Source organism: Cantharellus anzutake (assembly GCF_015039405.1).
Source record: "Cantharellus anzutake strain C23 chromosome Unknown EI90scaffold_11, whole genome shotgun sequence".
Taxonomy (NCBI): Eukaryota; Fungi; Basidiomycota; class Agaricomycetes; order Cantharellales; family Hydnaceae; genus Cantharellus; species Cantharellus anzutake.
The window spans coordinates 73443-100995 of NW_024066961.1; the positions used below are offsets into that span (position 1 = coordinate 73443).

At 48.0% G+C, this 27553-nt stretch overlaps 7 protein-coding genes across 7 annotated transcripts; 2 read left to right on the top strand and 5 right to left on the bottom strand.

Annotated features, from left to right (window-relative positions):
• Positions 1 to 518: 518 nt before the first annotated feature.
• EI90DRAFT_2821743 (uncharacterized protein) lies at positions 519 to 830 on the top strand (the record flags this gene model as incomplete). Its single annotated transcript, XM_039053575.1, has 1 exon — positions 519 to 830. A coding segment is annotated over one exon (312 nt), but the record flags the coding sequence as incomplete, so codon positions are not given.
• A 1947-nt stretch (positions 831 to 2777) lies between these two features.
• Positions 2778 to 3297, bottom strand: EI90DRAFT_3045119 (uncharacterized protein; the record flags this gene model as incomplete). The annotated part of the gene is given in 2 exon segments (XM_039059389.1): positions 2778 to 2947; positions 2961 to 3297. Coding segments are annotated over 2 exon segments (323 nt in total), but the record flags the coding sequence as incomplete, so codon positions are not given.
• A 9440-nt stretch (positions 3298 to 12737) lies between these two features.
• EI90DRAFT_2911431 (uncharacterized protein) lies at positions 12738 to 14189 on the bottom strand (the record flags this gene model as incomplete). Its single annotated transcript, XM_039054422.1, has 2 exons — positions 12738 to 13951; positions 14069 to 14189. The coding sequence occupies 2 exons, from the start codon at positions 14187 to 14189 to the stop codon at positions 12738 to 12740; spliced, it is 1335 nt and encodes a 444-aa protein (XP_038919083.1).
• Positions 14190 to 14606: 417 nt separating this feature from the next.
• Positions 14607 to 15673, top strand: EI90DRAFT_3144652 (uncharacterized protein; the record flags this gene model as incomplete). Its single annotated transcript, XM_039065173.1, has 7 exons — positions 14607 to 14654; positions 14768 to 14877; positions 14968 to 15117; positions 15225 to 15265; positions 15350 to 15431; positions 15503 to 15539; positions 15599 to 15673. 7 exons carry the CDS (start codon positions 14607 to 14609, stop codon positions 15671 to 15673), a joined length of 543 nt encoding a protein of 180 aa, XP_038919084.1.
• A 1659-nt stretch (positions 15674 to 17332) lies between these two features.
• Positions 17333 to 20059, bottom strand: EI90DRAFT_154962 (uncharacterized protein). The gene has a single exon (XM_039051898.1). The coding sequence runs from the start codon at positions 20001 to 20003 to the stop codon at positions 17724 to 17726; it is 2280 nt and encodes a 759-aa protein (XP_038919085.1). The 5' UTR covers positions 20004 to 20059; the 3' UTR covers positions 17333 to 17723.
• Positions 20060 to 20161: 102 nt separating this feature from the next.
• Positions 20162 to 21157, bottom strand: EI90DRAFT_2911917 (uncharacterized protein; the record flags this gene model as incomplete). Its single annotated transcript, XM_039054438.1, has 3 exons — positions 20162 to 20327; positions 20394 to 20775; positions 20884 to 21157. The coding sequence occupies 3 exons, from the start codon at positions 21155 to 21157 to the stop codon at positions 20162 to 20164; spliced, it is 822 nt and encodes a 273-aa protein (XP_038919086.1).
• A 2313-nt stretch (positions 21158 to 23470) lies between these two features.
• Positions 23471 to 26140, bottom strand: EI90DRAFT_2911955 (uncharacterized protein; the record flags this gene model as incomplete). The annotated part of the gene is made up of 5 exons (XM_039054440.1): positions 23471 to 23765; positions 23847 to 24141; positions 24343 to 25263; positions 25522 to 25564; positions 25766 to 26140. The coding sequence occupies 5 exons, from the start codon at positions 26138 to 26140 to the stop codon at positions 23471 to 23473; spliced, it is 1929 nt and encodes a 642-aa protein (XP_038919087.1).
• Positions 26141 to 27553: the final 1413 nt, after the last annotated feature.

Below are 27553 nucleotides of genomic sequence, written 5' to 3' on the forward strand. Positions count from 1 at the left end.
GGGGATTAGACGACGAAGTTCGAAACGCTCACGAAACGATCTTTGGGCCTCTCCAGTTGTGGACTGGCCAAGTTCCTTCCGAAATCGGTGATCTGATCCAACGATTTAACTTGTATGTGCATTCACTTCATCGTTCTCTCGCCCAAATTTCAACTCTCGGTCATAGAGCTCTAAAACAACAATTAAAGCAAATTGAGGCACTCAAACGTCGAAAGCTTGCCAAGAGGGTAATTTTAGTGACTGAGATAACCCAGGAAATAATCGCCGTGAAGTCGTGCATCCGCGATGCTATCTCCCGCTTTTCGGTTCGTTCCATCCACGTTTAGGTCGTTGGAAGATTGACCAGGGAATGCTCCATAGACTGCTGCGACAACTCTAAATCTCCTCCACACAGTTCGGCTCTCGGTGGATTGTTTGTTGTTTTCCATTGATTTCACCACTTGGAATTTAATGACATTTCAGATGAACTTTCAAAACTCTACAAAGCAAATGCGGAATATTCTGCCGTGAAAAGCAAGTCGAAATGCCTGGAAAATACGCGTGTCCAGATCCAGGAATTAATACTCGATCATTTGGAGAACCGGAAGCACCGATTTGTCTGGCTTCGCGGCTCACCGGGTACTGGAAAGACGGCTATATCAATGAGTGTTGCCTCGGCTCTCAAAAAACAGGGTCGCTTGGCAGCATCTTTCTTCTGGGACAAAAATCGGAAGGGTGAAGGACTTGCTTCGATTGAACACTTTCCCTCTACTCTTGCACGTCAGCTTGCCTTGTTTAATGCCGAATACGAGGGTCTTCTTGTCAGTCAACTTCGACAGTCCTCGGCACTGAAGGACCTCCGAGATTCCACTCTGGAGGAGCAGATGGGATATTTAATTGCCGATCTCATGCACAAACTTTTATCTTTGCGCGGGGAGCGTCCTGTCATCATCTTGGATGGACTGGACGAGTGTGGGGCTCAGGAGGAACTTGAGTCCTTAATGAAGCTAGTACTTATTCTTAATGAGCTGCCAGCCACATTCGCCGTGTTGGTCAGCTGTCGGCCAGAGTCATCCGTTGTGTCGGCTTGGGTTAGAGCTCGAGCCCAGGGTCTTGTCATACCCTGTGAAGACATGGACGTTGTCGCTGAGGAAGAAAAGTTCCACACTATCCACCGCATGGTGGAGGAAGGGCTTCGGGATTGCATCGACAACTCTTCCTGGAAACCATCAAAAGAAGAAGTCGATGCGTTTGTCTCAGCATGTCGTGGATTACCCATTATCGCCTCAATCCGAGTTCGGGGTGTCTCTGCTCGAACTCGTCGTGGTGAAACCCTTCGATCTGAGTTTGAATACTTCCGTGACCTCATCGATGCCCCCACCGACGTCAACTCAGAGTACTTGCGCATACTTCGCCGTGCCTATATGTTCGACTCACCTGGCGTCCCTCCACATACAGCCGAGAAGTATCGGCAAGTGGTTGCCACAATCAATGCGACATTCGAGCCACTAAGTGTGTTTTTTATATCGCAGCTGTCAGGAATTGCCGAGGAAGAGGTCCTAGCCATATTGGATCCAATTCGCTCAATTGTTGATCTTTCTTCAACAAGTGGCTTGGAACGTTCTTCGGAAAGTCCTTCAGATAGTCGTCCAGAAAGTTCCTCAGAGGAAATCCAGGGTGTCAAATTCTATCATGCAACGATGAAAGAGTTTATAACAGGGGATTCAGTTGGTAATGAAAACGACAAGGTATTCTTTATCAGGGAAGCGAATAAATATTTCATCGGACTGCCACTCCTCCGATTTTTCAATAATAGTTGTGAGCGGGATGTGTTTGGGTTGCCCACTGTTCTCCCTTTAGGAGATAAGGGGAAATGGAGAAATCTTCCTGAGAGAGAAGGTCGCCCCCCATATCGCCTCCGATGTGCCCATCACCTCCGATATGCTCGTGAATACTTATTAGAACACTTGGACCCCTCACAACTCTTTGCACAAGGGTCCAATCTGCAGAACGAATTTAATACATTTCTCACGCGAAACTTGGTTACATTTATCCACCTAGCATCGTTCGATGAATTTCGCAAGGAATTCCCTGATGGATTTGACGAATTCAAGGTAAATAAAATCGTCGTGTCATGATTATTTTAATATGATGTCATTTTAACAGAATTCCGATTCATTCAAACTTTTGAGAGAAGCTCGAGAACAGGAATTTGCGAAGTATGTGGGTATCGTGGCTGCCTTGGCATCATGGCACCTCCATCGATCGACCCTTCCTTTCACCCCATCCTCATCACCTTTTCATAAACTGTATGGCCATCTCTCTGATCCCGTCCGGATCTTCACCATTTCCGGCGAGTTCGCCGGGCACAGAATCCCATTGAGTGAGGATTTACTCAATGCTCGAATGGTCATGGAGGCGAAGCTACCTAATTTGCCAAAGAAGGCTGGTAGTTGGGATGATTATGATGCCCAATTCAACGACCCTGATGTTCGTAATGGTGTTGTGACATGTGCAGCACTCTCCCTTGATGGTCACCATGTAGCTCTTGGTTTTGGTAGTGGTGCCATCGAACTCACTGATATCGACCATCAGCACACAATTTCCCGATTCCAGCTTGATCCACCCAACCATCCAGTCTGGATCGAATTTGTCCATGGCAGCCACCGAGTTGCCGCTGAGGACATTGAAGGGAACGTCACCATCCTTAGCCATGATATGACTCCCATTAATCTTGGTACCCTTCCCAACAATCCTCTTCCTGCTGTAACTCGAGTATCAGATAATGGGTTATTTATCATACGGGTTCCACGGAACGCTGATAGTTCTTGGTATGACAGCCTGACTCTCGTATCCATTTTGGGTGACCCGCACATGCAGCACCTCGCACCCCCTTCTTCCAACGGTTTCACTCCAACTTCCAACCCTCCTATCTTAGCCTCTGAGTCTTCTACTTCATCCTCTGCATTCATCATAACTGACCCAGGTGACCTTGTGCTCGCTATTCCTCACCGTCGGACGCTTGGGTTTTCTCCAGGAGCATGTTATATCGGCGCTTTCGATGGCCTCAGTGCTTTCACCTGGTCGACAGGCTCGGGTGAGCTCATTGCGAGTTATCGTGTAATGGATTTCAATTCTTGGATCATGAATCCTGCTGTTCCCCTCACCTGCTCTCATCGCATCCCCAACCCTGTATCCGCTCGACCTAACCTTTCCTTGACAGAAGGTGAAGCAGCAGATATACAACATTCCGAAACACATGCAGGGCATAACTTGGATGAATCCTGGATCAAGTGCCCATTTTATGATCTCTTGCAAAAGGAGCAGCGGAAACCTGACATCCATTCATCTGCTGCTAGAGCCCCGCTGTTCAAAGCCGATAGACCACCCGGCGGGCTACCAATGTACTTCAATGGCAAATTTGAACTCGTTATTCCCGAGGAGTATCATCCAGTTGTTTTTTCCGGTACCGAAGGTCTAGGCGCTTGGTATGGTGATAAAGTGCCGTCTGATCCTACCCTTCTGTACAGCCCTCGGTCCAGCAAAGATGGGACTCGAATCCTTCTCCAAGGCCGGCAGACAGCTCCAATTGTTGTTGATCTTAGCCAAGTTGTTTAGGATGTTTGTGGTCAACCGCAATATCTTCCTATTTACCTTGTGCGCATTCTATCTACTGTCAGGGGGGGGATCGCGAAGTTTTGCTTGGGCGCCCTTCCATCTTTCTGGACTCCCCCTTGCACTGTCGTTTAGTCCCAGGTCAAATCTTCAGCATTGCGACCACAGAGACTTGCTCTTTTCATAGTTCCTCAATTCGCCTTCACCCTGTATCAGAATGAATATATCCAAGGCTTGACTGAAGCAGATTTTCCATCATCACTTCTTTGAACGTAGTAAAAGATCGATATCCCCTTTCCCAGTTTCACCGTTTCACCCGATGTTCATCCTCAGCTGCACATGAGTATAAGTGCTAGATATATGTGTGTGCGAATGTTTAGTGAAGATCCCTACTAGTACTTGCGAGATATGGGGCCAGAGGTGATGGTCTTTGCATCGCGTTAAATAACGTCAACGTTGTCCTGAATTAGTTGCTTTCTGAAAAGCACCTCATTCCACCCCCTGTCCCATCCCAGAGTGGTTGCATCAAAACCTATGGCCAGCGGAAATTGAAAATTCAAAGAAAATTTGTGCCGCATTCGGATTAATCCCAAGACCAATGCACAAAGAAATGGGATAGGTATTGTTATCCAAGCTTAAGCTCTCCCACCCATGGTAGCAGTTCTCGATGACTTCATCCCGGAGTCATGCATGTCAGGAAGGAGTAACTTTGTATCCAACTGTCTATTGTGTTCAGAATCTGACACATCAGCATGCATCATCGTACAAGGATAAGCATTCCACAGAGAGTGTAGGTCCACTTGATCATTCCAACCTGTGATGGCAATTGTGAAAATATCCGTAAGTGATTCAGTAAAACCAATGGCAGCGATTACTGTGTCAGAACCACCAGTAAAAATGCACTAGGAAGCTAGCGGTGAAGGAGCGGAGCTGGATCACCTTATGTAACCAGTTTCCTACATCCAATAACGATATTAGAGTTTGTGCTGATTTGTGTACTGACTGTGTTTTGGTTGCCAAATATATAATTGTTCACTGTCTAAACAACAATAAACACCCCCCAACGATCTCACCTGACGTATAGATTGTCTATGGATAAAATTCTATATTGACTTTACTATGATTTCTAGTCAATATTACACCTCTTTTCAGTAGGACGTGATTTTCCTGATAATTTACTGAAGGAAAACTACTAATAAAATAATTCCGCAATAAATGTTACTCAATACAGGAGTGACCAAACTGCTCTTTCTATCGCTTAGAGTGTGTGCTAGTTATCTAGCAGGTTCAGGATCGCTCACTTTTCTCCTGTGGTGTGATAACCAAGTATTGCTGAGAGATTATTCAATTAAGAAGTCCCTCCACCAAATTCTCACTAATTCTCACTATGACACTTTTGTTCAGCTGTGTCTAACTGACCCTAACTTATGCTTAGAGTGATGTGTTATGTCAAAAACCTGGGTTGGAAGAGGGGTAAATGTGTGAGTCCGAATGCAGGCGGGGCTCAACTAGAGGGGGGTCCGAGGGCTCCAGTATGAACCGAAGCTTCTCAGGGAGCCCGGTTCTGCTGGATGGTACAAGAGGCTCTAAGAAGGATGCGGCCTCAGCGACTCGGAGGGAGCGCTGTGCCTCCGTTACGTCTCAGTTAGTCCTTGTATTTCTTATGTCTGAGGTGTCTTGTAGAACAGGAATGGGATTCACTCAGAGGGACTTTGGGTGGCATTTTAGTCGAGATTAGAACTGAGGAACTACAGGTTCTAATCTATGGGTATTTATAAAGGAGAATGGGGAGGACTTTAGTCAAAGTCCGAAATGACAAATGGGACAACACCGAAAGGTACCAAATGATACCGAGAGGTACCGAAAGGTCCCGAACGATATCTTTAAACGGGGAACCGAGGTGTTGGGCCAAGGAGGGCAGAGTTGGAGGCCGGAAAATGAATGGGGAAGACAAATGGACAAAGGGGGGTTAGCCGACTGAATGAAAGGAAGAAGGTAGTTGTGCTAAGAATAGAAGGTGACTAATAAGTGATAACGTGAGGGAGATCACCGAAGGATGCGGGTAGCTCCGAAAGCGGAGTTGCGTATCCGAAGGATGTTAGGTGACTCAAATAAATGAAATGGGTGGAGGAAAGGTTTAAGGGCATGTCACGGGATGTCGGAGGTCCGTCGGGATATCGGAGCAAATCCGGGGTCTCTGAATGTTCCAACTCGGGACCGAGCTTCCGGGATGGGAGTGGCCAAGGTTTGGTGTGCCACAACCAGACCGGAGCTGAGAACAGTCAGGAGGGAAGGTGACTTGGGGAGTGGGGAGGCATGGTGTAGGGGATGGTGAAGTTGTTAGGAAGGTGTGGTGTGGTGGGAGTGCGCGGGGTTGGGATTCCGGGATATGACATGTTAGTTTTATATTAGCTAACAACTAATATTTGCTTTTATCTTTTGGAGCAAACGAACCAACCACTGGTGAGGAGAATTAAACTTTTATTTCTACCTGAGGTTTGAGAGGGGGCAGAAGCAGCGGCCTTTTATGCTTTTCAGAGGCCTCTCTACTCCCACACCTCGCACTAGTTACATGTGCTACATTTGTATTATAGATAGTTCTAGAATGATATAGGGGCTTGGGCTGTGTAAGCTTAATAATGGACTTAGGACATGACTCAGCAATAAGTAATTCAGTTCTTTGTCTTTTGGGCCGATCTTAGCGGGGTCTTGTAGCGCTGAAGCTATGCTCTACACTGCCTTAATTACGAACGGTTATCTTTAGAAATGACTCGGCTATAAAGGAACTTTCTAGACTGTTCTCTAATTCACCCCTTTTTGTGAAGCCGCATCATTACTAATGTTCTAGAGCTTTCCCAATTAATTAACTGATCCGCGGACTTCTGGGTCGCTTTGTGCTTATGATCCGAGATCCAGATCATCAATCATTCCTTTGTTCCGATTTATTTGAGCTTAAAATCAAAAAGTTTTGATGAATCATGGGAAAATATACAAGATCCGGTTTTTTAGCATTTTCTCCTCTTCTGATGTGATCAAAAACTGTCCGCCCGCGCCGGGGAATACTGTGTCATATGGTATTCGGTCCGCCAGACTTTTGGGCGCCAATATATTTCCCTTGAGTCACATTACTTTTTATAAGAATTAGCAAATAAATATATATGAATTATAAGGTGTTTCGCTGTTTGAGCAATATCTCCGTCAGTTTTGAAGCTTTTAGAATGAAACAAAACCGTGGATAAAGTTTAGAAACAGTCCTTTCAGATGGTAAAAAGATTACAGTCAAAAGTTCACTGGTTCCTGAGATATTTACATTTCTTTCCCAATGTTCCTTCTTATTCTGTCATCTGTCAGAGACCAGGTCGAGACGAAAGAGTGTCTCCATGACGGAGGGCTTCAGCCTCAGCGACTTATGCCAAGAGCGCTGTGCCTAGTAAACATGTCCGTGCCCTAACTTACTAACTGGCCACCAGAACTGAAAAGGGTAAACTCTAGTCGATTTTATTACTGAAGTGTAACCTATGTACAAGTTGGATATATATATGGTTACAGCGAAGACGGGTCCGCAAATGGCGGAGCCGAATGGAGCAGAGCTAATGGGGTTAAACATTAGCCAACTGAATATTACCGACGAGTCGGGTTACGGGGTTAACGGAAAGGAGGGATAGGCCCGAAGGTGAGCTTGCAGGGCAAGCAAGTGTATTGCCCAGTGGAGGCGGGAGTGCGCTAGCGGACGTCGGAGCTGTCCGGAAGTCTTCAGGGCTCCGTACTTAGGGAGGCATAGGTAATAAATTGAAAGGAGGGGGTGGTGACCATCAAGGGGTACCAAGGGGATTGCGGAATATGGGAGCTCTGAGGTTAGTGAGGAAGGAGTGGAGGTAGACCAGAGGAATCGGAGGGACCGGAAGTCGATGGCCAGGGGTGGATATGACACATCTATGTGCTATTTTCTTGTTGTAGGGATATATTCTTTGAATATTACACCTATGCCAGGTTCTAGGCATGCTTGTAGTAGATTAAATCTCATGCTACATGGGTGTAGATAATTTATAATGATCTTCTAATGTCTGTCCAGTCTCATAAAGATCATGAGATCTGTTAAACGTCTGAACTTGTCACCTGTTTGTTGACTATTCTGATAGATCATTGTTTTATTCTTTGAATATTATTTCTCCTACAGTGGGAACAGCCATAATGATCGAATCAAGTTTGCAGCAAGGCTAGGGATGCATGACCCGTGGTACAAGTATACACGAAAAGGTATAGCAGACAACTAGATGCACACGCGAGGGAGAGACGAAGAACAGCAGTGAAGCGGCAGCAAAAGCAAGATTGAAAAGGGGATCGAATGACAACGATCTGACCCCAGCAGCAGCGATCACAGAGAAAAGCAAGATCAATGGATGGCGATCTGACCCCCTTTCATTGCTAAGCCTAAGCTTATGAGCAGGCTATGCCTACTAGAGAACCCAGGTTGTGCCCCCTCAATCGTGGCTCATCCACATATCTGGGTAGCACTAGAGGTCATATGACAGTGGACACCTGGCTAGAAATGCTCGACTGCACAGATGCGCTACACTCCAACCTCTCTATCATGACTCTATGGCTGCCAATTCCGGGAGCAAGCATTTTCAAACTGTGGAAGATACACATGAGATGACATACCTAGCAAACTGTGCCAAATTGGGTTTTGGCTTTATGCATCATGAGACACATGAAAGAAGAGGTTCAGGTGCCAATAACGCCAAGGTTAGACCCCTGTAAGGACTACCAGGAAGCTGCAGAAGAAGATTGGAAAGACAAGGCTTACTCGGCCTAGTCATCCCAGGCCTGACCTCGTGAAGCCTAACGAAGAAGAGGAATTAGAAAAGACGATGTGCTGTCCTGCGATTATAGGCATGAGATCACGCACCTAGGATCAGATGGAGAACTTGGTAGGTTTAAGAACAAACCTACAGGAGACCCGGAGATTTATGAGTAGAATCCTCACAGGAAAGGATACTTTGATCCTTCCCGGTGGAAGTTGAGGTTAACAGAGATAACGGAAAGGGCATTGAAGTCATACCAGCAGGGGAAAAGCAGCGCTGGAGGCAGTAGACCTCTGCGACTAGTAGTAAGAGTGTGGAGATTTCACCTCTCTACACTTGACCTCTTCCTTAAGGCTGTCAGAGACCAGACTTGAGACGAGGAGATGTCTCCGTAACGGAGGGCTTTGGCCTCAGCGACTTCTGCCAAGAGCGCTGTGCCTAGTGACACGTCCGTGCCCTAACTTACTGACTGGCAATTAGAACCTAGGGGGGTAACTCTAGTTGATTTTTCTACTGGGGCGTAACCTATGTACAAGTGGGATATATATATGGTTACAGCGGAGACGGTTCCGCAATTGGCGGAGCCGAACGGAGCGGAGCTAACGGGGTTTAACCATTAGCCGACTGAATATTACCGACGAGTCGGTTCGCGGGGTTAGCGGAAAGGCAGGCGATAACCCAGAAACGGAAAGGAGGGATAAGCCCGAAGGTGGACTCTGCAGGGCAGGCGAGTGTATTGCCCAGCGGAGGCGGGGGTGTGCTAGCAGACGTCGGAGCTGTCCAGAAGTCTTCGGGGCTCCGTACTTAGGGAGGCGTAGGTAATAAATTGAAATGAGGGGGTGGTGACCATTGAGGGGTACCGAGAGGATTGCGGAATAACGGGGGCTCCAAGGTTAGTGAGGGAGGAGCGGAGTTGGAACGGAGGGATCGGAAGGACTGGAAGTCGATGGCCGGGAATGGATATGACAAAGGCCAGATTCCCAGAGATGAAACTGCAGGAACCAGTGGCAGACGAGACTGCAGAGGACGAGAGGTCAGTGGGGCACGTTTGATTAGTTTCATCTCTGGGCATCTGGCCTTTGCTTTTACCCTGGGTCCCTCAAAGCATGCCAACTACGATGCACCACTGTGTTGCACTCAAAGGAAGAGGTCAAGTTAAATCTCCGCACTCTTAATACTAGTCGCAGAGGTCTGTCTCACTGAATCCATACCCAAACCATATTTCATATGCAATCACAGTGTTCGAACCAGGAAATAGCAAGTTCGGGTGTTATCGAAGAGAAGTACTGATGAAGGCAGGTGATCACAGCGACCTTGGCATCAGCGTCATTCCGGGTGTTATCCTGACATAACAGTAACACCTCATCATGCTGGGTGAAGGACTTTACCCAGCGAAAAGAGGACTCGATTCCAGGCTATAATGTTAGAACGTGTGGATTCGGACGACTCCGGAATGGAATCGGAGACTTAGCATGGAAGGACCTCGGCCTCAGCGACTCAGGCGGAGCGCTGTGCCATTGCTGGTTGTCCTGGGGGTCCCTAATTTCAGATCTAGCAGAGGGAAAGTCTCTTGGGGGGAATTCAGGTCGATTTCGGACTGAGGTTACAAGTTACTATGTACATTGTATATAAGGAGGGGTCTGGAATCAAAAGGAGCGAGGGTAGGACGAAAGGAGACAAAGGGAGATGGAAAGAGGAACAACACCGAGGGTCAAGGGTTTGACTCAATGGTGTTTCTCAATGGAGGAATGAAGGGCCAAGGCCCAAGGAGGAAGGAAGGAGGTTGGGAGTGGGGAATGGCTAGCTGACTGAATAGAAAGGAAGCAGCAGCCCAAATAGGAATGAGGGAGAATAGCGGAATTGAAATGGAGCAATGCAATAGTTGCAAGGTCCGGAGTAAGTCCGGAAAGTCCGAACTCGGAAGTTAAACTCCGGAATATTGGCAAACGTAATTAAATGGAATGAGCTAACCAATACAATGGGTATGAGCGGAGGTGGGGTCAAAGTCCAAGGTCAGAGCTAAGACCGGAGGTTCCGGAGACAGAGATGCAAACAGGATTCCGGAGCGGAGGTCCGGAGTCGGGAGCATAGGTGTTGCATACTCGTCTGGAAGGTGTCAAGGTTGGGGTCGGACCTGGAATGTTCCAGAGTCGGACCGAAGGTGGTGTTGGAGCCAGAGGTGGGATAACCTCTTGGGAGTCGGCAAGGAGAAGGTGACGGAAGGGAAGTAGGGCTCCAGAAGTCAGGTTCGGAGTTCCGGGAGCCCAGAGCAGAGGTCGGGATTGTATGGATATGACATATAAGGTGAAAGGTAGACTAAGCACTTTCCACTTGAAAAAAAAGATATTCATCAGGCAACAGTTGTGTTGATCGAGAGCAGATATGATAGGGCATACCTGGCTTCTATCATTGCCCTTATATCCTCACCCTGATGAATCCGACAATTGTCCATAATGATAACCGAACGAGGGTGTGGGTAGCCGTTCATTTTCTGGAAATGAAAGAGGCGAAGCGTTTGGCATCGAATAAGCCTTCAACGACACTGAGCCAGATAACACCATCCATGCAAAGTGCTGGAAGTACAGAGTATCTATAGAAAGTTTTATAGTGTATGTTACATACCAACAAACAAACCAAAAAAATGCTTACCTTCGACCATGGATAAAATAACACCATTTGGTGGCACGCTCGCCACAAAGTGACCAGTCATGGTCAAGATGGATAGTTCGTTTGTCGAAAGAGCTTTCATCCACAAATACCAACTGATTGGCTCGATACTGGCCAACCTCACAGAGGTATTTCGCCCGTTTGATCTCATTGCGTTTGATCTCAGCTTCTGACATCTAGTATATATATTGACCAAATATAAAAGGAGACTTGTGAAAATAAGCTGATTAGAGACATACCTTCTTCCATGATAGCCCTGCCTTCTCAAGTGCTGCCCAGATTGTCAGTATTGAGACGTCGAGCCCCCGAAACTCGTGAAGATGGAATTGGAGCTCATCCAGGGAAAAGCCCCTTACGGAAAGACAAGAGTCCAAGAAGATACTAAGGTATAGATGCTATATAAAGGGTGATTGTCTGAGCTACATATATTTACATATGGTTATGTATATCATCTTCCAAGAGGGTGGACCACCCAACTTTGGATGGTTGTTGCTCTGATACTTTATATGCTCCCTCATTCTCTGCACATATGGCTCATATGCGGTAGACTTACACCAACTAACACAGCTATTTCTTCAGGGCGGAGCTGTCTATTCTAATAGAGGCTGGTAACCTGCCTAGTGGAGCTGGAGAGCAAGCATCCGTGCAATGATTGCGCAATGATTGCGCAATGATTTGGCAACACTCATCCGTGAGTTCTCAAACGTTTGTAGAGACAGTAAGGTCAGTAGCATTTAACAGAGCCGAGGGAAGTGGCAATCCAGGAGGTAACGAATCCCCCACATGGAAGGATGCCATGTTTCTGGGGACGAGATGGATGTTGTTAGTTGTGGCTGTGCCAGTTCACTCGTCCTCGATCTCTTGGTTGGCATTACAGGGGCCCTATTAGCATAAGGGCATAGACTAGATGCTATGGCCTTAGTTTTGACCTTCACAATATCTCCACAAGTTGTCGTTCAAGTGAAAGTGGAAATATTGGTTTGGAGTTACAGCTTGAGAGTTCTGAGTTGTTGGACCAATTACGGAGTTTGCCAAGAATTCTGTCATTCCAAAATTAGCTCCAAAGCATAATTTTGTGTTGGTGATGCCTATAGCTCTGGTGCACCCCTGCCAAATATAGAATGTCGATGACCCGGCGCGGCCGGAACTTGTGGTCACACTGTAAGCAGAGCTGACATTTACTCCGACTGAGTTGGATTTCGGCTATCATTACATACAGTATGTAGTTCAGAGGTGGTGAATCAAAGTCGGGCAGAACTGTTGTAGTACATCTACCTCTTGTTTTGATTTCCTTTTCTTTTCTTTTTATGTGTCACATGACTGCAGAGATGAACTCTATCTGTTTCTACTCTTGTATAAACATTACAGTTCATCTCAGAGGTGCCATAACCTGAGTTACAACAAGAACCCCGCTCAATTCGTGGAAAATGGGCTGCATTGGCTGGTTCCTTGTCTACAAATGATATGTAGTGACACGGGCAATCGAGAATCAAGGTCCAGACACCAACCTCTCATTTAAATTGCGGTTATTCGTCTTGCTTATCGTTGTAAAGGACAATGTGCGCACGCTCACTCGGAGTCGCCTCATGTGCAATGTGCCTCCTAGCTATCGGGAGGCGAATTATGGAATTACATAACATGAACGAGTTGACAGAGTAGCAAAAGGAAATTTTAGTCCACAACAGACAAATCTGCAAAACCCTTCCCCTTTTCGATAATCGCCTTGACCGCAGGGGCAATTACCTTCCTCGTCGCATTCGTATTCAACTGTTTCCAAAACCTGACCTGACCAACGTATTCCTTCGGATCCGTGTGCTTGCCCAAAGGGCCCTTGATGTGCTTGTAATCGCCCTTGATGTCTACTGGCTCTAACCGCAAACTTGGATTCGCCTCCAGACCCTCGGAGAGGGCGTTGGTCAGCGATTCGACGTTTAATCTTGCAGCAGTGGAAGTATCATGTTTGTCATGTTTGGCACCGCCAACAAGGATGAGAATTTGACGCTCCTTGTGATCCTTCTGGTTTTTGAATGTGTTCAGAACACCCACGACCTCTAACCTGCGCTCAGTAGCCCACGCTTCTAGAGCAGCCCTATAACCCTCCGGATCCTTTTCCAGCCAAGCCTTCGTCCCAAGAGGGACCGTCGAAAGCCCGACATTGATAGGCGTCCCATCCGCAGAAGTGAACGCGTACTGCTTGTAATCCCGCCGAAGCAAGTCGCGCGAATTCAAGTGACTGACGTCCCCCTTGAATGCCTTCAGTGCCTTGGTCGTACCCTTGCGAAGGACGAAATCGTGACCTCCCGCGACGATAATGCTCGAACCATAAGATTCCAATAAATTCGCTGAGGTAAAGTCTATCTTTTCTGCCTTGCCACCTTCTTTGAGACCGTTGGTATCGATATAAATCGCCGTCAAAAGAAGGATGGCAAGTTCCACTGGTGGTGGTTGTAGAGAGTTTGCGGCGGTAGGGTCAGCAGGGAAAAGCGTATCCTTGAACGTATCTGCTATGAGGGAAGCACAACTTCCCAACGGGACCACTATTCGGCGAGGGTTTGCGTCTAGATGTTGATTCTCATCCTCATGATGATCGACGATACCATTAACGATGGACGGTCCGTGAGGAGAATCAAAAGGACGAACGAATTGAGGAAGAAGAGAATTATGATCGACGAGTGCAAATGACGAGGAAAGCTCGTTCAAAGGGATGGGGATGTCATCGATGGTGAGCAGATCGCTATAATCTTCCGCGAGCTTGGCGAGTTTGAAAGCGTAGAGGTTCTCCGGGCGAAGGTACAAGTCGTGTCGAAGTGTTTGGATCAACCCTATCGATGGCTTCTTTGGAGTCAAGTAGGAGTAAGCTATTGCCGAGGCGCATGAATCGAGATCTGTTTTTTTTTTTTTTTTTTTTTTTTCCCAAACAATGTGAACAAGGTTAGGTCAAGTAAGTCAATAAGCAAGCCCAAAATCATCGATCAATAGTTCAGAATTGAGTTGGACTTCACCTCCGGCCTCGTTTCCCATTGCGATAGTCCAAGACTTGGCACCATCCTTCTTCAAGTCCTCCAAGAATCTGGCTTTGTTATTAGACAACCAAGCAGAGAGGTTTCCGGTAGAGCTAGACATTTGGTATTGTGGGGAAAGAAGCGAACGAAAATTACGAGGGCGTGAGGAGGTACTGCGAACGTATGAGAGGATGGTGTAAAAAGACACGAGTGGAATCAGGATGGGCAATAGCTTTTTAACGATTACAGTGCCAGTGGATGGTGACATAGATCATACGATGGGTAATCACGCGAGCAGGAATTCAGATTCAATGATCGATCGATCCCTAAGAAGCGAGCTCAATCAAACGTAGAGAGGGTGCTATGTAATAAGTGAAGGTCCTGCACGGAAGCTTAAAGCCAAGAGTAGGATTCAGGACCCCTCTTCGATAAGGAAAAGGGGACGCTGTTATGATATATTTGTTTCGAAGAACGTTCACGTGTCGCCACAAAAACCACGTCGAAAGGCTTGTAGTAACAAGGAAAACCGATTCAAGCGATGTTTGGCGAAGAGATCAAGCAACTGAGGAAGATGGGACTTCGCCATGTAAATCCCTTCCCCCCCCCCACCCCCCCCGTGTCGTCGAAACTTTGTTCCTTTTTTGTTGCCCAATGAATCTAAAACTAAGGGCTACTTACCCCCCCCCCCTCGCTTACTAGGTTCTCTTACAGGTTCTCAATTTTGCCAGCGTCCTCGCAACGGGCCTCATGATATGGAAAGGCTTAGGCCTTGTAATGAATACTGAAAGCCCGATCGTGGTTGTGCTAAGGTCAGTCGGGTAATAGGTTGGCTTCACTGGTTGACACGTTCACATATCTATCTTCACCCCACCCACGTCTCTCCTTTTTTCTACTCGTAGTGGATCAATGGAACCTGCATTCTACCGCGGCGATCTCCTCTTTCTCACAAACCCCTCGAATACGCCTTACGTAGTTGGCGAAATCACTGTCTACAAAGTTCCCGGGAAGGATATTCCTATAGTTCATCGCATTGTTGAAACCCACCAAACGTACGTTCTGAGATATTTATTGCTCCAATTTTTATTGTTATTTATTTATTTTTATTTTTCTTCCCTTTTCCGGGACTCATATTTGTGACGCCCTTTTTTAAACGCAGTGGAGAGAATCCCACAGATCAGTTATTATTAACAAAAGGAGGTGAGCAGCCGCCTTTCGTCCTCCAAATATTATCACTTCGGCTAAGAGCACAACAAACCTGTTTTTGATTCCTCCAATAAATAGATAACAATCATTTAGATGACCTAGAATTGTACGAAGGACTTCAATGGCTACAGCGAAAGCATGTGGTTGGCAAGGTCGGCGGGTGAGTCCGATTAATAATTTTTTAATCTACACGGAGGTTTGATCAATCTCTCTCCCACTTTTTTTTTTAAGGTTCCTGCCATACGTCGGCTATGTGACTATAGCAATGGTACGTCCCCCCCCCCCTCTCAATGATTTATTTTTGGACTCAATTCCATAACAAAACAGAACGACTTTCCGCAACTCAAATATGCATTATTAGGCGGTCTGGGGTTTTTGGCCTTAATACAACGAGAATCATGAACCAACAATTTGCTTCTCATATTGTTATCGACCGTTCACAGTATAGTAATGCTTCACAACTGCAGAATAATACCTTTTTAGGTTTCCATTGCTTGTTTCCATTGCTTGAGAGAAAGTGGCGCGAATGCATTGGGACTAGTTGATATACACATTTGAAATGGAACAAATGAGTTGTTAGCTTAGTTGCCATGAACAGGATCCTAACGCGTTCTGCAGTAACTGACCGCTCACGTACACCCGGTGCGATACCTCATCGCCCTTATCAGAAAATTACGATAGTTATGCATACTACTATGCCACTACGGTGTTGGAAACCTCCACTTGTGCACGAAATTCCCAATAGGTTGCTCACAGTAGTTACCATGCATGCATGCGTCTCTTCCAATAACTTTTACCGCTCTCTTGATATTGCTTCTTTTTTATATAGGGCACAAGCGCATGCAAGGTCAATTAAGCTAGCTAGGCAGCGCAAGCGGCCTATATAGCAGCTACACATTTCGCTAAGATCATCTCTACCCTAAACGTGGTGCCAGGTTGTGCTCATGTTGATTTCTACCAGTGGCCGCGCGCGCGTAGTAATTCGCTTCTGACACGAATGCAACTTCCCACATGCATAGTCAAAATTGGAAAAACGCAGACATTCGGGCGACTACACTCGAATATCAAAGTACATGTGTATGTAATTTATGTAAAGTAGTAATACTAATAGTATGTAGCACAAAATCCCAAAACGAATTATTCGGGAATTTTTTGCCGGTAGCTCATTTCTGCTGTATGTATTGAATAATGACTCTTATACGGTATCACTGGCGTCGCAGCTTGGGTTGTGTGTCGATGTTGAAGTACCAGAGTAGGCCGGCGAATACTATAGTACGTTGCATATATTGGGTGGCGCTGCCAATCTTTTTTTTTACCCCAGGCATTCGATCTTGTAATCCATATATATATATATGTCTGCCCATCCATGGAATAAATTCTTTTTCAACATTCACATTACTTGCCATCAGCGTCTGGCCTGTAACATATAATAGGGGCGCCACACTCCGCCCTCGCACGCCGACATGGCAGGTTGGGACTTCTCGGCGAAGAGAGCCGGAACACGACATATGTGGCAAAACGATGGCAGGAACACGTACGTCCCTCTGCATCCCCGTCATGACACGGATGAAGTGGCCGCCCGTAAGTCTTGAAGGCCTAATACCAAGCAGACACTCAATTCAGAATAAGCTTCTTCCTCGAAGCTTACCGCAAACCTGGAACAACCGCATCGACAAAACGTCGGTCGGCCTCGGACACTTAATTCTCGTCGATACCTATATGATCAGGATTTTTAGGACAGTAGGGCATCCAAACTTTGGTACACCGCCCTACCGCCTGACAACGAAAGCAACACAATCTACCCTCCAAATATGTACAGCATAAAAGCCAAACGAAACCAAGGGGAGCGAACCGTGAACTGAGAAGGGTCGTGAAAAAGATCGAACGAGCATCGAATCGACGTGCAATGCAACCTTTTGAATAGTGATGGAAAGAAAAAGAGGAAGGGGCGAAGAGAGGGGAGAGAAAAGGCAAGGAGAAAAATGCAACGATGAAACTTAGTATGTAACAACGATAGCAGGGGAGTGAATCAGGGAGGTATGAATCTTTGATGGCGTGAAGAGATCGAAATGTGTAGGGTACAGATTGAAAGCATATTGAAAAAAAAAAGGAGCCGCAGCAGGCCAAAACTGGCGTGATGTGCAATGTGACAGAGGGATAAGAGTTGAGGAAGAAATCGTGAAAGCAATGCAATGCGATGTGATATATGAGGAATAATTGGGGGGGAAAGAGACGCGATGCTTAACCAAAAGAAAAACAAATGATGAGGATAGACGTAGTAAGATGGGGCTCGTGGACTTTTCCTTTTTTTTGGCGGGGAAGGGGGGAGGGGGGTCGGTATCCGAGCAAAGTTAATTGCTTCACAAAAAAGAAATGCACAACTATTCGTGCGAAAGGGGGGGTTGGGGAACGCAAATTGGAAAAGTCACGAGTAACGGATAAGCAGGCGGTTTCAGAATCCATAATCCGTCCAGGATCCGCCGGTACCATACGCGGGGCTTTCACTCCAAGGAGATGTCGCAGCACCTTGAGATTGGGCAGGCTGCATTCCATTTCCATAAAGCGATGTATGGGGTCCAGGGGAGCTTGGGACATGGCGTGGCTGGTGGTGTTGTTGATGTGGTTGGTACGGCTGTGAATGAGAATGATGCGTTTGAAGGTGAGGATGCGGCTGCTGGAGCTGAGAATGATGGTGTGGTTGTTGGCCCTGAGGCGGAGATGCACTCGACCTATGATGACCGCCATGACTCCTGCTTCCTTCCACTGCATTTATATTGGTTCTCCCTTCTCGCCCACCCTCATACCCATATGAAGTGACACCAGAAGGCTTTATATCAACGTCACTATACCTCAATCGGTGATCTTCTGCTGCTGGCGCGGTCACAGCACCAGGAGAACTATACCCGTAAGAATCATGCGGCGACCTCAACGACGGTCGACCACCGCTCGAATGTGCATCGAAAGTAGGTCCGTGGTAATGATGAACAGTGGGTTGTGCATGCGGGGGAGGCACCATAGACGTAAACGGAGAATTTGCACCACCACCACGAGAGACGGGAGTTCCTCTTCCTCCGGACCCAGGTATCGTAGTTCCCAATACCTCGTGATGGGGATCCGATGACGGATGATGATGATACGGACTAGATGTGGGCGCCCCAGCTCCATACGACGAGGGATAATATCCAGAACTGGTAGAGGAAGTAGTTGGTGTTTCATATTCCGTAGGGTATGACGTTCCACGGGGAGCTCCATCATGATAGTGGTGATACTGCCTATCCGAAGGAATCGCATACGCACCCGAATCGAATCCAGACGAACTCATCGAACCACGCCGCTCCATTGACGATCTTGGGCCCGGGGCTGGAGATCCATGGTGAGATCGAGGTTGTTCGTGGTGAACAGGAGGTAGATGCACCGGAGGGCGGAATGGGCTGGCAACGCCAACTAGGGTCTCGGGCCCCACGCTGGACGTCGGCGGCATAGCAATCAGTCCCATGTTGAAGCTGCCTGGATGCGGCGGTTGGGGTGGCGGCAGCAGCTGGGTCTGCTGTGGCGCTGGGAGAGGTGGCCCACCACTCGGAACGCCTGGAGCATCGATCTCGCCCGTAACAGTTGGACCTGAAAGATGAGTCGAACCCGTTGAACCAGAAGCCATAGACTCTATAGCTAAGGATTTCACTGTAGGAGGACCATTCTTCCTATTACGAAATCCGACAGAAGGATATGCGGATGTTTTTCGGGGCTTTCGTGCCCTAGGCGTCTTGGACCCATTCACAGTGAGAGGGATAGAAGCGACCTCAGTCCTATCAACAACACTAGCAGCACGCGTCGAGGCGCGACCACTAGATCTCGTCAACATTCTCTCCTCTGCTCCTTCCACTCCTCTTCTGCTAGCAGTAGCGGAAGATCGTAATCTACCACGACCCGAGGACATACGAACAGGCGAAGTAGACTGCATGACATCATCCCCGTGTTCAGTACTAGCTGGCTCAACTTTAGGCAACCCAGGGCCTGTCGCCAACGAGCCACCCATAAACGGAAGGGTGAATCCTACAGGAAGTGGTTGCTCTCCATCGCTACCCCCATGTCCTCCTCTTCCTCCCAAAAGCGGTACTCCACTTCTCAAAGCCTCCTCCGCTTTAGCGTACAGCAATTCCACAACTCGCAACGCCTTATCCGGATTGAGCGCAGACGAATCCAATCCATGCCGTTTCGCATCGGAAACGTGCGGATTCCTCATCAGTTCTCGAGCAGTTGCCAAATCTTTCATGGCCGGTTCCGCAGTGATCGCGCCCGGGGCATGAGTGACGAGATTGGCGCAGACAGCCGCTGCCGCAAAGATCTGCCGACCGAAGGAGTAGAAGACATATGACGCGGGTCTGGAACCACCAAACGCTTTCACTATTCCCTGAGATGCCTGAACGATGATATGGGCCGCGTTCACACAAGCGAGTTGGGCTTCTCTTGACGGCGGCTGATAGGGTCGGGAGGGGTAACGTTTGAGGAGGGGTGAGTACGCTTTCATGACGAGGGAATGGGCCACAGCAGCGATTTCACATCGTTGAGCAACGACGAACGGATTTTCAGGTTCGTCTGGCGGCTGCGGCACTGGAGAAAACCGAAACTGCGGCGGTAATTCAGCCAGCCACGTTACCACTTCCGACTCGAAATCCTGCGCCGCTTCTAACCACATCTCCATCGTAGGCTGTTCAGCCACCCAACGACGCCGCATTGTTTTGATGAGCCGCGCAAGGCTAGTGGGAAGAAAAAAAAAAAACACGGTTGATGGGATGAGAATATGTGTGTGTACGGTAGGGGTGCAAAACAAAACCAAAAGGGCAGGACAAAGTGGACTGTTCCAAGCAAAAAAAAAAAAGCAACAAATAACACTCACCGGCACTTTTGAATGAAATAAGCGAAGTTGGATCTTTCGCGAGGCGCAGGTAAGGACTGAGAACCCTCGTGAAATTTTTCCTCATCCACATCAGCAGGAAGACGCGTGGTGCACATCTCATCATCGATGAGCGGATGTTGACCCATGGAATCCGACATGAATCTATGAGAAACGAGTATCAACAAAAGAGGGGAGGGAAAAAAAAAGCCTCTTTCGACGGCAACTCACAAATCATAATAATAGACATCCCACCACACACGGCGCCTCATCTCGGCGTCAAACAGGCTATATCTTCCCGGAAAGTCATCCGGATCCAGATGTAGACCCATCATCTTTGCAATGTTAACCAATTTGCCAATTGAAGGGAAAATCGTATGCGCAATGCTCGATTTCCCATCGTGAAGAAGATACAGGCCGTTCAGAATGACAGCAATTATGAAATCGAGGTCATAATTGCTGTTCCATTCCGACACGGCGAGAACTTGCTTTGACAACGTGAAAAAGCTATCCGCGCTAACGTTCGCCGGTAATGGAGAAAAACCATTGAGAATGGGACGATCGGAGGATGATTGGGTAGGAAGAGTTGGCGGCGGCAGTGTGGAAGTCGAATCTAGTTCTTCAGAGCGAGATCCGAGGCCAGCAGCGCCAGTATCACTTCCGGTGGGAGAACGAAGAGAAGGGTTTGAAGAATGAGGACCAGGAGAAGCAATAGCAGTACAGGCACCGAGTGCCAATCCAGCTAAAGCAGCGGCAAAGAAAGACAGGGATGGCCTTCGAGGCGAAGTGGTGGAAGGTTGAGGATCCCCACTTTCACCTGTAACATCGGGTTGAGCCAAGTCTAGCTCACTGGATGGTGAAGTAGCCGTCCATATATCCGGGTTGTACAGAGCCTCGACGCGGTTCCTGAACTGAGGGAAATTGAAACATGGATGCATAAGCATCGTCGACTCCAGATTCCGGAGTAGGAAATCCCTAGTTGCTTCATCCGGCATCAAGTCTACCAATTTCCGGGTAACGCAAGGTCCGTTCTCCGGGTGTGCGGGATCCATAAACAAGTCCATTTGCGGAAAGGCCATCTTGACGCTCTGTTCACGATAGTCGGGGGCCATCACGCGGAGGTCGATATCCTTGAGAACGTCGAGTTCCTCGAGCCAGATACTGGCCACATCATCCATGCTGACGACGAGGCTACTGCCTGAAGGGCCCGTGGCCAGTGCGACTCGATCATACTCGTCAAAGGGACCCCTCCGGGGACCAGACGCGGCGAACGCATGGAAATCGCCTTCAAGCGTGAGTATCCGGTTGAACACGCTTTGGAGATCACTGAAAAGAGCAGGGATGGATCGTCATATGTAGTGGAAGGGAAGGAACTTGAATAAGCTAGGCTCACATCTTCTCAGCTGCACCAGGGAAATAGAAACAGCGAGAAATCGTGTCGCGCTTCACACAGGAAGCGCAAGGAGTGCGCCTGTCACATCGTAATTTGAGTCGCTTGCACTGTGGAAAGGGGGTGGGTGGGTGGGAATTCGTCAGATATGCACGCGCCAGATGGAGGAAAAAGGGAAGGGGGGGAGCGATGTAAATTGTGGCAGTTACCTCGGCGCAGACGACAGTAATCCTGGACCTGTTCGATTACGGGGCGGCGCATAGTCGGTGTGTGTGTGAGCGAAAAGTCAGAATCGAGAATACAGCGGCGGAAGGACGAAGAAGAATAGGAAGAGTCATCGAGTTCATTTGAACATACCCTGTGCCGAAGACTGTAGGGGGTGTAGGGATATAGGAAGATGTCTCCATACCACCAAAGGTTGGCGGTTGGGACTGTGTGTAGTCACGCAATGAGGTAGACAGGGTCGCTGACGACGTTGAAGGAGAGTAAGAGATGGAATGAAGCAAGAGGGCGGTCAAATTGACGGAAGGAAAATAAAGAGCGCTTGAGATTGCCAAGGCACATATGTACACATATCATTTAGTTACAAGATGTAATTTAAATTCTTCCAGGCAATTTCCTTGGATTTCCTTGGTTGATCTTCCTTTTCCTCTTTCCTCTTGTCCTTCCCTGTCTCCCCGACCCATCGCTTTGCATCAAATTTCCTCATTTTAAGTCGTCGCTCTACAAACGGAAGTATATATCATAAGACCCTGGGAATTAGTTTGCAGACCTGATACTCTTTTCGTCAATGCGATACGAACCCCCTATTTGGTCATTTCTAGAACAGGAGGTCATCCATTTCGCTTTTAGGCGAGTAGTGTTGGTATACTGTCAACATCCTCTTGACAAGCGCCAACACCCAGGCAGTACTGGCAGCGAGCTCGCTCAAAGTACTTTAACACGTCAGCACCTTAAGCGAAAAATGTGTCCGCTTCCGTGGGAAAACGGTGAATATGTTCGATGAGATCTAGGCACAAATAATCAAGTCGCATGTCTCCAGGAGATTTGGCAAAGGATTTGGCCCAATTGGTCACCAGTCGCTCCGAATTGGTTCGATGACTTGCCAGCGCCGCGTTTGGGGTTGAGAAATAAAACAAAACAAAAAAAAACATGCACTAATACAGATGGTGTTATCAGGTGATCCCCGCTGCTCCCGACCTCACAAATTAAGTGCCCTAGTCTAAAGTGGCTGATTATGCCACGACCATGGGTGATAACATGGTCGCAGTTACGCATCGAAGGGACGACTCAGCTGGCAGTGATGAAGGACTGATTGTTCACCTATCGCTATCGAACATATGCAACTGGTTCATGACTGGGGCGCGCCCAAAAGAAGAAAATATAATATAAAAGGAGGCAATTAGATAATCAACAGGATGACCAATCCAGTTCCCTTATCTGTCATTCAGAAGTGGATGCAAATGATTGATAATGAACTCAATTGCCCGTAGTCCGAGGAGTTAAGTGGTCGATCTATCCATACACGTTCATCCCCTTCACAAAGTGCAAGCGAACAAGCGACAACTAAAACTTCGTCATCATCGTTCGCACCCATAAGCGATACCATGATACCATACATCCCATCGTCTCACGTCCCATGCACATCTTCCCTGGGGAACTGCAATGGCCCATCCATCCTGCACCCATGTACAACAGCATAGTTACCCGTCCCACCACGCATGGCTGCATGTAGACAAAGATGGCAACTTCGCCACAAAAGGGGGCATTGCAACAACCTCCTATCGATATCCCTACGTAACATCCTGTCACACACCACCTCCAAATTTCCCATCCTATCGAAACCTTCCCTTTCCTTCCCCTCCCGCCCCCCGCGACACTTCTGCTGAACTTCCTGATCTTCATCCCCAATTTCCTTTTATACACCTCCATCCTCCCGACTCTCCCTGGCACGTCTGACAAACTCACTCAACCTCTTCACCACAGGTCCCAGATTCTCTCGATACTTCCCCGATACGGGAATGACGCATAATCCGCAGTCGTTTCGTGGATAATCATCATCGGCCCGCCCTGAACTATAAGCCGTACCCGAGCGTGTGGGTGCCGCCGAATCTCTCTCATTCCTGGCAACAGCTGCCATGTGTTCAGCATGCGCCTCTAAACGCCCCAGCTTCTCATAAGCAGCCCGCACCTCTTCCTCTTCTTCCTTCTCTCTTGTTGATGCGGATGGGGTGGAAGTGGTCAGGATAGGATTGCGCGCATCATAAGAATCAGAATATGACGATCCTGATGACAGCGGAGTTGCCAGATCGGCTTTGTTGGCAATAATCAAGCAGGCCTTATGACTGAGCCCCTTTTTATACCTCTCCAGTTCTGATTTCAGGACTTTTACATCCTCCCATGGCGCTTCCTTGGAGAAATCGACCACATATGCCAGCGCGAGTGATCGTTCGATAGACTTGAGGAATGAATGACCAAGTCCAACATTTTCCGAAGCACCCGCTATTAGTCCTGGATTGTCAGCGACCGTAAAACGCATCGTTTCGGTCCGCAAAGATGGTAGCGATGTCATTGAACGTACACCCGACCCTAAAAGAAAAAACAACGACCGATCCGTGGGTAGAGTGTATAGTTAGCTTTCCGGATGGTTCGGGACGATGCAAATGAAAAACCAAAAAAAGAAATCCCCAAAGTACACACCTTCAACTTCTCGACTAGCTTCATATTCGAAATCCCGGTGATCCTCCACGAAATTGGTGCCCTGTTTATCAAGACGGACCGCGTGCTCACCATTATTGCGGTCATGATGGGTTCCGTAAGTGGATAGACCCTCCATATTCGGGGTGAGAGCATTGCACATAGGCGGGTCCCCAAACGTGCCATCATCCCAAACACGCACCACTCCAATTTGAGGATTCAGCGTCGTGAACGCATAAGAAGCCACTTCCGCTTTAGAGTTAGAGATAGCACGCAACATGGTCGACTTGCCCGCATTCGGAAATCCCACGAGCCCCACGTCCGCCAAAAGTTTGAGTTCGAGCGATAGAGTGATTCTCTCTCCTGGCCTTCCCCTCGTGGCGAATTTGGGTGAACGGTTGGTGGATGACGCAAAGTGAGGATTGCCAAGACCTCCCTGGCCTCCTCGCGCCACCAGCACGCCGCCTCTAGAATCAGCGAATGCGGATCGATTCTTGGAAAAGGCCGGATCGTGGAAATCGGCGTCTGGTTTGTCTAGATCGAGGACAAGGATTGGAGACTGGAGCCTTCTTTTCCTCTCCTCTTTCTTACGAAATGCTTCCTCCCTAGTGATTGCTTGTTGAGCCTGTAGGAACGCCTTACTACCCGATTCGTTCTCCTCTCTCCATCTAGGATAATGCACCCAAAGCGCAGCCCTTTCCCTGGCGGCCCTCTCCTCCTCACTCAAACCTTCCCACCTCTCCTCTCTCTCCCTGACCTCTCTCAACTCTCTGACGACAGTGCCCACAGGGACATCAATAATCGTATCCTCAACTCTCCTCCCATGTCTCCAAGACCCTAACCCATTCTCTCCATTTGGAGCGAAAACTTTATTTGACACCCGAGCAAGAGAATTGAGAGAAGGGTTGGCGCGGATAAATACCGATCCTCCTTGTCCCCCATTTCCTCCCGAAGGTGGGCCCACGGGAACGTATTTCTCTCTATGGAACGCCGCCGCTCCATCGCCGCCCTTACCTACGAAAAAAATATATGATTCCAAAAGTGTTCCCACAGAAGATGAAAAAAATGTATTGTGGCGGTAGAATCGGGATATAATGATAGGGATGATGAGATGCAGGAATTGTTTGTTTGCCGTTGATCGACGATAGTACGAAACCGTTCCAGCGTTTCCCGTAGTGTTGGTCCAATTCACACAAAAATGATGTTGGCGGCAGTCGGGGTAGATGAAGGTACGTTCGTTAGACAGCTCTAGCGAGATAAGTCCTAACTTACCTGCTTGGATAGTCACAATGACATGATCACGAAACGTGGAGCCCTGTACGGCATCAATAACATCAATAATACTATCAGTAAAGCTAATTGATCCATCCATCCCACTGGATGTCCATTGGAAACCGATCAATTTGTTGGGCTGTGCGGGTCGGTTCTCGAATGAAAGAGAGAAAGATGGCAAAGAGGAGAACGTTCATTTTTGGGGGATGACGGTAACTAGGGAGGAAGCAAATAAAAAACGCACACCTTGACGTCTCTTCCATTCCGCTTTTCTTTTTCGGTGGAGTGATTCGTCCGACATTTCATGATGATCATCCCGTTCAGTTTTCAAGCGGTCACTGGAACTGCCTTCGTGTGCATGTGGGTCATGCGTGATGGTCTCGTGATGAGAGGTAGAGTAAGCTCGTACGCAGCATGAGGCAACTTTTAGATGTATTCTCGGCGTCCATCGAGAGGGGAACCGCAGATTATGTCCAAGACAGCAAGTGGCTACAAAGCGCGAAGTTGGAGCCCAGAGAAAGCGACTCCAGACCTCACCAAGATGCCCAGTGTTCTTGCATCTTCTACGAGTTCTCCATGATTCTACAAGTGGGACAATCGAAGAGGAAGGTTCTGCCATCCTGAAGAGCTTGGGTCCGTGAGTGCCACGAGATGCAAGTGAACGGCGAGTAGAATGCATATCGAGAACGAAAATTTGCCCTACAATAAGCGTATTGATCAAGCCCCAGGTCCCAGTTCTCCTTTCTAATCAGCTGCAAGGCCTCAGTTCTTTATTGGCTGAGGAAGGGAATACGGCGGGATTTCTTTCGTGGGAAAGAGTAGAATTGGCTGACCGTGGGATTCCGGAACCAAATCCAACAACACGACCCTGCCAAAATTGCGCTCGCAATGCCTGCATTAGGATAATGAACCTTAAGTACCCCTGATTGTTGAGAGGCCGAGTGTGATCAATATGAAGCTGGATGTTGGTAGTCATGCGCACGTGGGTTGTGAATATTCTAGTACAAAGAAAGTCAGAAAAAATACCGGTTTTTTTACACCCAGTGATGGGTGGTTTCGACAATGCTTGTGCTCCATCGAATGGCATCAGGGATAAGTACGTACGTACGTACGAGTACCCTGACACAGGACGGAGTTCGAGGGCCCGCCCGGCCCTCCAGCGTGCCCGCAGCCTGAGGGTCCTTGTATATACAGATACGGTCGGACGGCACTTTTGTCCTCTGTGCTAGGTTCCTTGAGCCTGAGCCTCATCCGTCACCCATAACTTGCACGACCACCTTCTCCTGTAAATTGCCCTACAAGTCCAAGCGCTACTCATTTTCTAGCACTTGCCACTGGCATGCAAACATCTAATAGCCTACCCTTGACCATTTCACGCGTCTAATTATTCATGTACCGAAGGTGCATGCACATTCAGTTTGAGGGATTGTGTCAAAACGTGTCTCGCTTACATACTACGCCAGTCCCTGACCGATTGGTTGTTATTTTGGGAGCCAATGCAATGCGGTTGGCACAGGCACTTGCTCGCTTATGGAAGGCCCGGTCCGAGATGGCAGTTAAACTTCTTACCAAGATTCTTGGGGCCAAGGGCCTTGTATTCTGTGTATATATGACTGCGGAAGAAAAACATTTGAAAAACTTTCGGACTCATCCCTGGCGACTGGATATTTCTCGAGATGTTTTCCTGAAATGTGCCTCCAGGGGGTGCACCTTTTGATTTGCAGATCTTCGGCGAGTGCAGACGGGACGCGGTTGGGGTTTGGGGGCAGATACAAGATGTATGTATGTCACGGTGTCTGTGCTTTTGCTGGACCCAGCATCTGAGCATGTCATGTATTCCGTACGTTTCCGTATGTTAGGTGTTGACTTTCTGGCTCAACCATGCATGGTTATTCCGCAAGAAAACCAGATGTTCGGCCCCCCCCCCCCCACTTTTTGGGTCCAAACCACTTCCCAAATCCAACTTGATACATGTGTTCTACCCCTCGCAGTAAAATGACAGGTGTTTGGCCATTGAGGCCACAGAGCATAA